General features: G+C 32.0%; 1 protein-coding gene and 1 long non-coding RNA gene across 2 annotated transcripts; both read left to right on the forward strand.

The window, feature by feature from the left end:
• Positions 1 to 2,117: 2,117 nt before the first annotated feature.
• On the forward strand, positions 2,118 to 14,999 carry LOC134712589 (COP9 signalosome complex subunit 5). The gene is made up of 8 exons (XM_063574304.1): positions 2,118 to 2,359; positions 4,463 to 4,697; positions 5,266 to 5,394; positions 6,032 to 6,097; positions 6,720 to 6,805; positions 7,460 to 7,571; positions 7,978 to 8,126; positions 14,663 to 14,999. Exons 1-8 carry the CDS (start codon positions 2,226 to 2,228, stop codon positions 14,748 to 14,750), a joined length of 999 nt encoding a protein of 332 aa, XP_063430374.1. The 5' UTR covers positions 2,118 to 2,225; the 3' UTR covers positions 14,751 to 14,999.
• Positions 10,069 to 12,110, forward strand: LOC134712583 (uncharacterized). Its single transcript, XR_010106299.1, has 2 exons — positions 10,069 to 10,996; positions 11,685 to 12,110. It is a non-coding gene; the product is annotated as an uncharacterized LOC134712583 (long non-coding RNA).
• Positions 15,000 to 15,720: the final 721 nt, after the last annotated feature.

The following is a 15,720-nucleotide window of genomic DNA, read 5'->3' on the forward strand; positions in this document are numbered from 1 at the left end:
CCAGAAACCGATGATGATGAAACAGCAACTCAGTTAAATTAAATAAAATACTGAATGACCTACCCCACGGAACCACAGCAAAAAGATCGTGCGAAACAAACGTAATATCTCTTATACACCAACTAACTCAAAAACAATGATTGAAATATACAAATATATCCCGTTTGAATGGTTTTACACTAAGTACTTTGGAGCCCTTTATATCTTATTGTTCGGTGTGAACCAAGGATCCGTGTTGAAGGTAGTACATTGACCTATAATGGTTTACTTTTATAAATTGTTATTTGGATGGAGAGTTGTCTCATTGGCACTCACATCACATCTTCATATATATAATCTAGTAATCATGGATTATACTGCCAAAGCATTTGATAAAGTGCCACACAAACATTGATTTACTTTACAGATACGACATTTCAGATCACTCCTCTCCATCAGAATGCATACAGTCCTTCTCGAAAACTAAACATCAACGACCTACCTCACTACGCAGTCAGATAAGACTCTTAGCAGATAACAGGTTTACTTACCGGCCTTTTATAATTACTTGTCAAAACGATTGAATAAAGCTTCAAGAAGACATGTAGTAACAACTATAAAATGAGTGAAAGACTGACTCAAGTCATTGTACCTGAACTAATGTAAATGTTCAGAGTTTGTTTCTCGAATGAAATAAAAACTCATCACAGATATTTGTAGGTACCTAATTATCAGGTGTAATCTGGAGTGAAACTATATCAAATGTTAAGTATAAGCATGGAAGTATTATATTGTCAATATAATACTTCCATGGTATAAGGGACTAGATTAGGTTTACAGAATAGAGAATAATGGGTTAAATCTGCAGAAAAAAAATGGGCACAGTCCAAAAATAATGATTCAAAAAAAAAAAAGAATATAGAAAAATGGAACAAAATATAGAATAACGATATAGAAACTTGAATAATGGGTCCCAAAAAAGCATTTCACCCAACCCCCCATATTTCAGCTAGTGTGAATTGGTTTTCGAACATTAAGAAGGAGTGGAAATGATGGCGGCCGGTCTTGACATTTTAAAACCACTGACTGATCTAGAAGGAAAAATGACACAAGTTAAGTCGTCACTTGGTTGTTTTGGCACAAAAAGAAAGTCAAACCGGCATCTACTCAAGTCGACACCTATTAAGTCATTTCGGCACCAAATAATATTTTTCACCTTTTCCTGATTTAATAGATCTGAGTAGATCGATAAAAATCATCATGTCGATTTGACCAGGTGCCGATTTTACTAAATGCCAAATTGACTATACCAGTGCCGATTTTACTAAATGCCGAAATGACTATACCGGTGCCAAATTGATCAGGAATTCAGGGAAAACTCCATCTCGCACCCATAAGGCAGTCTACATGTTTAATTCCAAGTACTACGACATTCATCTCGACAAGCCAACAGTATCCAACTTAAATTTTCAAATAATTGAGCATCTGGCTTGTGGACTCATAAGTAAAGTGTGATCACCTCTTTGCAATATACAAATATCTAAAATGCAATTTTACAATATCGATTTTAGATTTTAGATTCGGACATACTTATTTTATATTTGGATAAAAAACTTTTATCAGTGTAAATAATTCTTATGGATTTTTAATTTAATTAGTTTAAACATATTTATTTATAGTGGATTGGGAAACAAGTTTTGCAACTTATATTAATCCCTTTCCACTTTGCGGGTGCAAGTGCTTTAATGTAAATACTGGTGAAGGATATTCAGTGTATATATCTGAAATTTTTTATATACCGTACTCTAGGTTCCAGGAGGTGTGCCTTGATTGGCTGAAGATATTTACAGATATATAAATAGATAGATAGAAGGCTGATAACGAATTGGACCGAAAAATCATTCAAGTTTTATGGATCTAATAATAATTCTTACATCACAGCAATCTTATACACGCTATACTAAGCATGTGAGGTGAATGTCTAAACTGAAAAAAATGTATCCAGCTTGACACGTTCTTTTATTATTTCTCGTTGTGGTGCTTTGTTGTTCAAAATTAACGGGAAATATTTAGTTTTACCTTGATTGATACTATAAAAGAACAATCTCACTAGACATTAATTCAAATACCGTGTAATGTACGGTAATCAGAAATGTACAATTTTGAACCAGTATGTTGTGACTTTGTATGGTTCCTTGTTTCTGAATTGACATTTAGGAATCAAGAATCATAAAAAAATAATAATCATGGATTCGAAAAATGCATTGAAAACTTGGGAAATGTCAAACAGTGTTGAGAACATTAATAGTATGGACGAAATATACCGATATGACAAGAGACAACAACAAGATATCCTTACAGCAAAGCCATGGGATAAAGAGTAATTGCAAATAGGATATTGTTATTGAACTATGAAAATTTACCAGATTTTTCTTTTTGACTTTTTTTCTTAAATAAATAGCATGTTTTCAAATGGTTATAAAACTTAGCTTGAAAAGAAGGTCAAGTCCACATATGTAATACTCAATTGTAAGATGTGATGTGACATAGCTAAAGTATTCACTATCAAATAACTTTATGTTTTATTAATAATTCTAATATGACGTGCTTCTTTAGCTTTGAAAAGAAACCATACTTTATTATCCAATAAAATTAGTTTGCACATGCGTATATTGACTACGGCAGAAAAATGAATTTCGTCAAATTGATATGCATTTAATTTAATTATCTTAAATTAAAACACTTTCAAACACTAAAATGATACACATTTTGTTACTAAAACTTTTACAATGACAACAATGTGTTACAATTCGTAATTGACATATTAGACCTAGATACCGCAACATTCATGTTGGCTGTTCTATCTTCAAAACCCTCCCTCACATTTCATCTCTCCTTTTGAAAAGGCATGTCATTGTATATAATAATTTCATTGAAACATATGTTCGGGTGATAAAATATAAAATATAAAATAAAGTATAGGTTATTATTACTTTTGTACTGAAATGACAAAATTGTTTCATATTTCTGATTAAATTGATTGACCCTAGCAGGGAATCGAACCCCATTCTCCTATATAAAAAAAATAGGCGTAATTACCAATATACCACCAAGGTTTCCAATCCATTTTACAAATGCAACAAGATTGTCACCCAGTATTAATTTTAATCATCATGTAATACAGCATTTGAAATAGTCAGATGCACAAAGGCATGCCCTTTGATCAACTTTACAAGGTGTAACCACCGCAAGTATAAATGGATCTCTGTCAAAGGGCCCCTCCTGCCAAGTCTCGAATGTCAGCACAACTATATCAAGGAATCCGCTATCAGATATGATCATATTTACCAATGCTACACTATTAACCGGTGGAATATTTACGATTAATTTAGTAAATAAAGACCTACCTGATTCTCCTTGTGCATCCACCGCCATTGACAACTGACTTGAAAATGTGCGTGTCAGAAATTGCCCTCGAAGGAAAAGATTGTTGTAATAAAACTTTTCTGTTATATTGTGAAACAAATATTGTTTTAGTTAGGCTAATAAATTAATTTGTTGATTTCTGTTTCAATTTTAAATTTTAGAAACCTACAACTCTGCGAAATTAAACTGGTTTGAACTAGTTTGATAAAAATCAACAGAGAGGTTAATGGAAGAGCCTACACAAAGACTGTACACTTATACACAGCGAACATAGAAATTACCGTAATTGTCCTAATCAGAATCGAAATAATTGATGCCAGCTATACTTTATTTAAGTTTTAACATGGGTAGGCATAATATTCGTGTTATTTTAGCCCTCGCTATCGCTCTGGCAAAAATAATCACAAATATAATGCCTACCCATGTTAAAACTACAATAAAGTATAGCTGGCATCAATTCGCCGTTTCAGAATCTAAAGCATCATGGGTAATTTCATTATTCATACCCCAAAGTGAAAATAACGTTATGTCATTGGTTGAATTTCCATTGTTTATAATGTTTTGAACCAATCAAAACGCTTTGGTGTACGCTTTTGAAAATATTACCCAGGATGCATTAGATTCTGAAACGGCGAATTATTTCTTAAATACACAGACGAAGTTCTAGATTTTTATAATATACTATATACACAATATATTTTAACAAATTATCAGATCGAATTTTAATTCCTTTTCATAAATATTTTCACGTTCATTATAATGGTGAAAAATAAACTTACCACGCTTACTATCTTTTATATTTCTTTATATATTTTTTTAATCATTATTTAAAACAATAGGAAACATGTTCACTTATGATAGTCATAAGAGCATCACATTTACAACAGCTTTGATTTACATTCTATGACATATCTTATGATACTTTCGAAAATCAGGCCCCAGGATTCAACCAAGAAGGCAATAATGTAGGGCTCTTCCATGACTTCCCATTAAATCTACAGCTAAATATAACAATGATTGGTTTTGTAATGTTATTACCTATCTTTTTTATTTTCAGTCCACACTACTTCAAACACATCAAAGTTTCAGCATTAGCTTTACTTAAAATGGTGATGCATGCCCGGTCAGGTGGTAATCTTGAAATCATGGGACTCCTGTTGGGGAAAGTAGATGGCAGCACTATGATTGTAATGGACAGTTTTGCACTGCCCGTAGAAGGAACAGAAACCAGAGTTAATGCCCAGTCACAAGCCTATGAATACATGGCTGCTTATACAGAATCTGCCAAACAGGTAACTTTAATTAAGGATCTTCCCTATTAAGCCTGTATGACCATTCTTGGCTATTCATAAGATCAGTAACTTGAAATGAAAAAAAATATCTAAAAGGAACCCTATTGCTTTATAAATTACAACTACAGAAATGAAATCTGACGAATTGCTTATTAGCTTCCTTATTGTGACTAGCAAATTTATGATAGCTTACAAATTTAATTTGCAGAAATGTTGATGTGTAATAAAGTTTTCTTAAATCATACTTTTAGAATAGGGATCACAATGATATTTAATTAGAAAAAAGTAAAATTGACATTTGGACCTTCTATCTCTTAATTCTTATAGGTAAGATCCTTATATATTTATTCTTTGATTTTAAACTGCCTCCAGAGTTTTAATTTTGTTTTGCATCTTTGGAAATTAATTGAACAACCCTAAAAGATCTAGAGTTGCAGATATGTTTAGTTGTAGGCAATAAATGAACTATATTTTGATATTTCAATGTGTAATAAGTTGCAATTTAGTTTCAAAATTTTCTGTAGTACCCTTAAAGTTCTTGATATATATTTGATTGTTTCAATCACAGGTTGGGAGATTAGAGAATGCTATAGGCTGGTATCACAGCCATCCAGGATATGGTTGTTGGTTATCTGGTATAGATGTCAGTACACAGATGCTGAATCAGCAGTTTCAGGAACCTTTTGTGGCTATTGTGGTAACATTATTTTATATTACCTTCATTTGAGTGAAAGATAGATACACAGGATATTATTATATAATTTAACTTTGAGTGTAACACGTCTTCTGATTAGCTGACGTTATTTTGTTATGAGCCCATAGACATAATTTAGTCATGTGACCATGACGTCACATGACGTCATCAACGTTTTTTCATGGTTTTCTACGGTTTAAAATGGAATTTAGAATTAAATTATAAGAAATGACTGAAATATTTTTTCTGTTTATTAGAAATAACTTAAAAGAAAGGCTCCAAAACATGTCCATCTCTTTAAATTACTGCAGTAATACCTAAAGTGCTGTTGCAACTGCTTTCACATAAAAATAAGGAAATAAGCTGCAATATATACAAACACATACTTATGCACACACTCCAACCTACAAACAAACTATCTCCTGCTTTTTCTTCTTTTGGCATAAAATATTCCATCAACATCCAATGATTGCATATTGTTCCCATACATGGACTAATTACAAATTATTTTTTACCCCAAAATGTAATTAGAGTGCACTTATGGTTTTGTGGCAAAGGTAACCTATTATAATTACAATGAGTTTATAATTTACAAAAAAGCAAACTTGTGACTGTTTCATCTCTTTATTTATTTCAACAGATAGATCCAGTTAGAACTATTTCAGCAGGCAAAGTCAACATTGGTGCATTCAGGACTTACCCAAAGGTAATACTTTAAAAAAAAAACCACAAAAAATACATTTTTGTCATTTTTAAAATAAATACATACTCAGAGCATTGTATAATGATTGTATTCCTAAAAAAGGACCATTTACAGGTTTAATGTACTTAAGATAATTTCAGATGATATGAGAGGAAAAAAGATTAGATGTTCATTTAACATGTAAATGTGCTAAGACAAAAAGAAATATTTTATAATTTAAATTAGTTTTGAATTGTTAAGACTTACGGTAACTTTGAGTGGGTTTGGCAGTAATATTTTTTTTTGTGAAAATGGATGCTTGACCTTCAAAATGATCTTGTTTGTTAAAAACTGTTTTTGATGTTTGAATGTCAAATGCAACCTAGGATCAAAACTCAATAACACAGACAAAGGTAATGGAAACGAGTGTTTAAAATAATACAGTGTTCTTTTGTATCAAGAATTAATGAGTAGAACATTTATACAAATTCAAAGAATTAAAATAAAGTTTTGTTTTGTCACATGTAATGTTTTTGTTCCAAAATTTAATATTGTCAGTATTTCACAAAGCAAAATTTGTAATAAACTTTTGATTGGAGGTTATCTCAACATTTTTTCTGTTATCTATGAATTTGTCTTTTCTCAGGGTTATAAGCCACCAGATGAAGGTCCATCTGAATACCAGTCTATACCTCTCAGTAAAATAGAAGATTTCGGTGTACATTGTAAACAGTAAGTCATTTCTCTAAAACTTAAAATTCTTTTTTTATTATATTCACTCAATAGAAAGAGTATATGGGTATACCTCTGTTTGTTATACTTTCTGTCACATTTTTCACAGCAAACACAGATAATAATTTCTTGATATATGGCACCAATCTTAATCTGGTTATGCCATGTCATGTGACATGTTTTTAGTTTAAAACTTCAATGTTCTAATTCCTCGTTATCTGAAATTGGCATTTTGAAAAAATGTCATACACATACGCAAAATTTATTTCTCTTTTTTCTCAGCAATTGCAAGCTATACCTTCTTTATATTCACAGGGGTATATTCGTTTGTATTATCTCACTACATCTAAGTGTTGAAAAAAATGTATGTATAGGAATAGGAATATACAAGAATAGGAGAAAACTTGGAATTAAAGCTATGTTTTGTATTTCTGACAAAAAGTTTTCTTTGGGAATAACAATTATACGTTAATATGAAAAGTTGTTTTAAAATCTAAAAAGGTTATTATTTAGAACTTGTCAAAGTTAAAATTCCACCGTGTTTCACAATTATCTAAACAAAAAAACAAAACACATTTGCATGAGGTAGTAAACAACAACTCTTTATACAAAATATTTTAAATTATCTTGATTAAAAGTTTATTTCAATTTCAGGTATTTTTCATTAGATATTTCCTACTTCAAATCCTCATTAGATAGAAAGTTATTAGAATCGCTGTGGAACAAATACTGGGTTAATACACTCAGTTCTTCAAGTCTTCTCACAGTAAGTAGCATTTAGATGTGGTGTATTGAGTGTATCCTTTATTGCAAAGAAATCATAGTACTTTTATTATTCAAGTGTGTTACACACCTTCTCAAAAGGAGGAGTCACACTGTTTACCTCGTCTGTCCGTATGTCTTTTTCTGACTGTTCTTTTTGTTTGTGACACACATTTTCGCAGGAACTTAAAAAGAGAGCTTTCTTTAATTTTCTATCAATTTTCATGTTAACATGCTATGCAAGGTAATGCACTTTCAGTTGTAAAATTTGTCAGTTCAAAATACATTAACAATAGTCATTTCACATTTGTGTCAGACATTTGGAGTGACAGGGTAATAACATATCAAATTTTCATATGTATAACTTTCACTTTAAAAAAATCATACATGTTAATATCTATTTTGAATAGAATAGTGAATATACGACAGGACAGGTGTTTGACTTGGCAGATAAATTAGAGCAATCTGAGGCCCAGTTAGGGAGAGGAGGGTTCATGTTAGGGATGGAGAATCATGAAAGGAAATCGGAAGATAAACTGGCAAAGGCTACAAAGGATGGGTATGTAATATTATAAAGCATTACTTAAATGTTTACTTCTATTTAAGTTTGTGCATTTGCTGTCCTGTAAAAAATACCTTTGAGATTTAACCCTTGTCTCTCTGTACTTCTGCATCCTGACTGTGATGGTAGTTACCAATTGATGTGCCATATTTTTTTTTTTGCAAGATTGTAAAATATTATATTCTGTTCAAGCAGAGAGTACATTTAGTGTTACCCTTGTCCATCTATTCTTCCGTATTAACATCTGTTTGTCCATTCATTCTGGAATTGGTTAACATTCTCTTATTTGTGTTCGCCTCTATCAATTGTTGTGAATCTTATACACAACGCTTAATTCCACAAAACACAGATCATTTGTGAATTTGGGTGACCTCACGTTTACCTTTCTAGAATTATGCCCCTTTACAAAAGGAATAAATGCACAATTTTGTATCCATTCTCTTATTTAAGTTTATTCAATGAAATGTTATGAACCTTATAACCAATGCTTATTACCACAAAACTCAGATCAAGTATGAATTTGGATAGTTTTACTTTTACTGTTGTTCTGGAGTTATGTCCCTTTATCATGTTATGCAAACAGGAACATCATCCGTGTCCAATGGTCACATTCCCCATTTGTTTTTAAAATCAAATTGTTAGAAAGAGATTAAAGTATTTAGAATAATTTGTTATTAAATGATCAAAAATAGCATATTTGACTATTCTGGTATGTAGTCCTATAATACGAGACAAAGTAATAGTAATATGTCTCGTTTAACAATTGTTATATTTATTCCTATACTTGATTGTTTGAAAAGTTTTTGAAAAGTTTAAATGATTTAAAATGAATAAATTATGGTATATAGCAATTAAACAATAAATGTTGTTTTGACCAATAAACTAGAGGCTCTAAAGAGCCTGTGTCGCTCACCTTGGTCTATGTGCATATTAAACAAAGGACACAAATGGATTCATGACAAAATTGTATTTTGGTGATGGTGATGTGTTTGAAGTTCTTACTTTACTGAACGTTCTTGTTTCTTACAATTATATCTATAATGAACCTTGCCCATTAGTAACAGAGAAAAATATTTGGTAAAAATTTACATAAATTTACCGAATTAATGAAAATTGTTAAAAATTGACTATAAAGGGCAATAACTCCTTAAGGGGTCAATTGACCATTTAGGTCATGTTGACTTATTTGTAGATCTTACTTTGCTGAACATTATTGCTGTTTACAGTTTATCTCTATCTATAATAGTATTCAAGATAATAACCAAAAACGGCAAAATTTCTTTAAAAATTACCAATTGGAGGGCAGCAAGCCAACAACCGATTGTCCAATTCATCTGAAAATTTCAGGGCAGATAGATATTGACCTGATAAACATTTTTATCCCATGTCAAATTTCCTCAAAATGCTTTGGTTTTTGAGTTATAAGCCAAAAACTGCATTTTACCCCTATGTTCTATTTTTAGCCGTGGCGGCCATCTTGGTTGGTTGACCGGGTCACGCCACACATTTTTAAACTAGATACCCCAAAGATGATTGTGGCCAAGTTTGGATTAATTTGGCTCAGTAGTTCCAGAGGAGAAGATTTTTGTAAAAGATTACTTAGATTTATGAAAAATGGTTAAAAATTGACTATAAAGGGCAATAACTCCTAAAGGGGTCAACTGACCATTTCGGTCATGTTGACTTATTTGTAAATCTAACTTTGCTGAACATTATTACTGTTTACAGTTTATCTCTATCTATAATAATATTCAAGATAATAACCAAAAACAGCAAAATTTCCTCAAAATTACCAATTCAGGGGCAGCAACCCAACAACAGGTTAACCGATTCATCTGAAAATTTCAGGGCAGATAGATCTTGACCTGATAAACATTTTTACCCGAGTCAGATTTCCTCTTAATGCTTTGGTTTTTGAGTTATAAGCCAAAAACTGCATTTTACCCCTATGTTCTATTTTTAGCCGTGGCGGCCATCTTGGTTGGATGACCAGGTCACGCCACACATTTTTAAAGGCAGTGCTTTAAGGCCTGACTTTTAAGTCATGAGGTTCATCTTTTCATACGCAATCCATGCTGGGGGTCTTTTGGCCAGAAATAGATCCGGAAATGTTTGAATTTCTCCTCTTCTTTTTATGGTATGATATGGTTTTTGTTTCTTTCATTTACATTGGGGACTTTAGAAACGATCAGTGTGTATTGTTCGTTTTATAGAACTTGTTATAAGTGTGTATTTTGCATTATAAGCAGTCAACCTGACTACAAACTATCAATAGTTGTATATTCCGTGTGGAAAGAGGTCGGGTCAATTTCAAGTGTTATCTGACATCTAAAGATTCTTTAATTAGTTCAGACGTTGATATAACAATGAAAAGTCGACTGAACATGATTAATATTGCATCTTCTATAATTCAAAGCGGAATTCGGTTTATGAACGAGAAACCGTAAAGGGTTTTCAATTTCGGTATTAGTTATGTATGTTATCTACGTATTATTCTGGTTCCCGGTACTACGTTCCGGGTATTAGCTATTTGATATATTTGATGTGTAACATTACAATCGGGTACCAGCCAATCTACGTGTGTATGTGTACATGATTTACCGCCAAAATGACCAACTTAAAAAATAGTCCATAAACGTTCCGTATAATGATATGCAAATTCATAATTAATCGTAACTTTTTTTTTATCTTTGTATAATTAATATAACAAAATGGATTCCACAAAATTGAAAATAGCATTATTTTACAAGGATTTCTCATATTTTTTTCACTTCCGGGCGCAGTAATACGTATGTTTTGAAGAAGCTCGAAGAATTTGACAAAGTGAATTGAGAAGGAAACGGATAGATATACGTTCTTGCTATCAGGTAAAACAATTTAAATGTACAGAACAAACACATTTACTTCACACAAATAGTACAGGCTTAAGCTTTTTATTGTCTAGCTTATACACGACTGTAGTCAAGTGTTTAAACGACGGCGGTGACCTACAAGGTACGGGTCATACTGGGTCAAGTCTAAATATGTAAACACATATCCACGTGCTATTAGGTAGAACGCATTGTAATGCAATATCTACAATTTTTCCTCCTTTATACATCGTTTACCCAGATATATTTCTCCTTTTTACATCGTTTAACCAGATTTATTTCTCTTTCAAATACACTTAAACACGGGTTGTATGTACGTATCTTTTCTAGTGTTTTCTTGTTGTTATTAAAGTTCATTTGTTGATGTTTAGAAATTTTTGAACGACTGAACACAGGAGTGAATGAATGCAACAATTATATATACTGAAGACTTGGGCTGTACAATGATAGTGTACGTATATCATACTGATAATCATTCTAGCAGTAATTATGTTAATTTAGGATGTAATGTCTAATGACAGGAATTCATGAGCTATGCCTCAGGCTTTCTGAAAAAATATCAATGACAATGTAAACAGGAACAAAACATTGACACGAATGATGCTCTCTTCTATGTTATATAGTTATTTAGGTATATGTGTTGCACAAGTTTCAATTAAACTTAAGTTATAAAACTTTTTTTCAGAGCACAAACCCACTTTAAAGAGACTTGTCTACTGCCATACCCATCCTATTTTCATGCACCATTTGCAAGCAAGAGACTGAATGGTTTGCAAAATTAAAAATCAGGACGGTGTCCAATTAAAACAAAAGAACTAAACTGGATGAATATTGTAGGAGAAATCTAGACATGCTAGAGGAAAGTTTTGATTTGTGAAATTGGTTTTCCTGAAAAGTCATTCATCCTAGCCTGCAGAAAGGAACTATAACTGTCCACCACCAACTGACGAGCTAATGTTGAGCTTCACATATGGAATTACTCAAATACCATCAATGTCTATGTTTTCAGCACAAATTTCACAATTTATGACACAGCTGTGCTTTTTTTTATACCGTTAAAGAGTTGTATACCAAATTTTATTTTTTTATCAATAAATATATATTATATTAATTGTGTCATATAAGAACAAAGTCTTGTATTTTGCCAAAAGATGCATACTAGTGAATGAAAGTGGTGCAGTTCATTTTGCTTTGGTATATAGAATTGAATTACAATTGTTCATGTTATTGGAATGCATATAAAAATAAGGAGATGTGGTACAATTATATGATATTTAGTGAGTTTATCAAGCAAAAGTGAATAAGAAATAGGTATAAGCAGTTACAGGTACTACTGTACAATCTGAAACAAGGAGAAAAACTCATACCGTAAAGAGAATTTCATATTTACAAGTAAGTTTTGTTTTTGCGTTGAATAATTTTCTTCTATTGTTTTAATTGCAAATATGGGAAGTGGTTAAAATGCTAATGAGACAGCTGTTATGGCCACAGAGCCTTAATTGAAAACTTCTTTTTCATTCATACCGGTAGATTTTGCCTGGAGTAAGAAACATATCTGCCAACTTTTCAAAGTGCAAATGGGGGTTTTACGTGAAAGATGGTTCATATAGTCATACAAAACCTTCAAGGGGGCCTTCAAATGGAAGCAGGACAAGTCGCCCCACTGGCTAATCGGCCCACTTTTTAAAAAAACACCACAAACTGATTTATCAAATCACCCCACATGTGAAATTGGTTAAATCATGTTTAATATTACTCCTGCCAACTCGCCCCACATGTGAAATTGGTTAAATCATGTTTAATATTACTCCTGCCAACTCGCCCCACATGTGAAATTGGTTAAATCATTTTAAATCAGGGTTCTCACTAAGGATTTTTGAAGGCGAGTCCAGGGACTCGTCATTTTTGGCCACGGTGAGTCATGGTAACTGTGTTCAGTTTATACAAAATATTTCAATATTATTGTATTTGTGGACTCACCAGTTTTGAAAATGGTGAGTCCAGACAGATTTTGTTGAGTCCAGGACTCATGGACTCGCCTTAGCGAGAACCCTGTTTAATATTACTCCTGCCAACTCGCCCTACTTATAAAAAAACGGTAATTTTTAGATTAATATATATATATTTATAATTAAAAATAAAAACTCGCACCACTTTAATGAAAACTAATCTACACAAAATACAAACAAACCGAAAATTAATTTAATTACTATTATTGATATATACTGAAGAATAAATGTAAGTTTTGAAGCTTAGTTATTTGCATAACAATTGAAAAGAAACCTGTTAATTGTATCATAATGCAATATAAGGAATTGAACTTATATTCAATGGGATAACATCTTTTTCCATACGTGGGGCGAGTTGGCATTACTAAATTCATCCTGGTTAATAATATATTTATCTAGATTTCACCGATTTCCATTAGGTGGGACCAGTTGGCAAGAGTTATATTAACAGAATTTAACTTATATACAATGGGATAACATCTTTTTACATAAGTGGGGCGAGTATTACTAAATTCTTCCTGGTTAATAATATATTTATCTAGATATTATCGTTTTCTATTAGGTGGGGCGACTTGGCAGGAGTAATATTAACGGGATTTAACACAGTTCACAAGTGGGGCGATTTGGTAATCCAGGTTGGGGCAGGTTTTTTTTTAAAGTGGGGCGATTTAGTGAAAAAGTGGGGCTATTTGCTAATGGGGCGATTGTCATGGATTCCCTTCAAATATATTCTAATGTGGTTTTTGGCTTCTTCTTGCATTAACAAGCTTATAGCCATTGTTGAATTAATTGTTTTCTTTAAATAGTCGACAAAATTGCTCTTACAAAATTTCCATTTAGGAGCCTCGAGCTCGATGGGGGAAATACTCTGCAAATACTGACAGTTGGCAGGTATGGTCATCAAAAAAGTTGACATGTTACTATGTACATTTACCATTATGTTACTTGATGTTCTTGCTATACACACAGTACAGAGACTAGTCAATCTTTGTGAACTATTTTTTTATGGGAGTCATAGAATATGCGTATACAATCAATAATTAAAAATAGTCTATTTATATTGAAAAGGAAAAGTTCTTATATGTCTAAAGAAGAGGGACGAAAGACACTAAAGGGACAGTCAAACTCATAAATTTAAAGCAAACTGACAAGGCCATGGCTAAAAATGCATTTCATTGTGAGGCACAAAAAATATACTGTAAACAGTAGACTATAGATACATGTATAGGTGAACTAAGGTACAAAAGAACTCTAAATCTTAAATTCTACAAACCACCTCTGTTCTATGGAAGATAATGATATAACTGGACTAGAAATACACACAACCTGTAATTAACTGCCTTTACAGCGCTTTCGCGCTTTGATTTAAACTAGATACCCCAATGATGATTGTGGCCAAGTCTGGTTTGATTTGCCCCAGTAGTTTCAGAGGAGAAGATTTTTGTAAAATCTAAAGCCGGATGACGCCGAATGCCAGACGCTGGACGCCAAGTGATGAGAAAAGCTCACTTGGCCCTTTGGGCCAGGTGAGCTAAAAATGGAAGGTTATTATTTCATGACATACAAGGAATAATCAGAATTATAAGAAAGCAGAGCATTTGAAAATCTGTGGGATTGTTTAAATTGACATCATTATTTGTTTATTATTTTTCAGGTGCAAAACAACTATGGAATCTCTTCATGGACTTATGTCTCAGGTGATCAAAGACAAACTGTTCAACCAAGTTCATTTAGCCAAATAATGCTGTAGTTTTAATATTAAACATTCAAATTTGTTCATGTGTCAAAGGAAATGCTCCAACAAGTCAGCATTGTAAGATATTTGTATGGTAGAAAAATACACTGGATATCAATTTTCTTTCAAAAACAATTTAAAAAAATAAATGTCTTATATACATACATCATCAAAGTACTGTACGTATGTCTATGTCATGTGATTCTATTTTTTTTATTTGTTATCATGAATATATACATAAATGATTAGAAATGTGGATTATTTGTTTTTTCTATTTATAACTGACAAAGGAGAAATTTTAAGATGGTGGTTCTTTTTAAGTTCAACTGACCAATTAATTGGAGTGACTGCCTTCATATGGTCTCTCAATAACCAGTTAAATATTTATTCTCTTATTTTGGGCATCAACTACATGTGATGATCAGGACAGGTAAATGGTTTGAAGGAGATAAGAGACGTTAACTTTTATATGATTGGAGGATATACAAAAAAACAGACGGGATTTGTTTATATACATCCCAGAAAAAAAACCACTTAAGTAAAAAATCTTGTATCTTAGACTAAGAAATCAATCAGTACACATCCAACGGATTTTGTGTTAAAAGTAAAATAACAAAATTACCACTTCAAATGTCACAGAAATAGGAAAACATGACCGTGTGTGTCTGATATAAGCGACATCACTGTAAATAATTAAGATACAGAAATTATACAATGACTTTATGTAAAAACTCAAATATATTTAGTTTTTACTGGGTGTGATAAACAAAATAAGTTACTGATTTCAAATAGTAAACGTATCATTCGTTTATTTAAGAATTTTTGTAATCCAATGGTAATGCCCAACACTACGAGCAGTGTAATAAGAAGGGGAGTAGATAATCTAAAGAATATGAAGAGGGGTGAAAAGATACCACAGGAACAGTCAAACTCATTAAATGCAAAAATAAACAGGCAACGCCATGGCTAAAAATGAA

Source organism: Mytilus trossulus, chromosome 1, assembly GCF_036588685.1.
Source record: "Mytilus trossulus isolate FHL-02 chromosome 1, PNRI_Mtr1.1.1.hap1, whole genome shotgun sequence".
In the NCBI taxonomy this organism is placed as follows: domain Eukaryota; kingdom Metazoa; phylum Mollusca; class Bivalvia; order Mytilida; family Mytilidae; genus Mytilus; species Mytilus trossulus.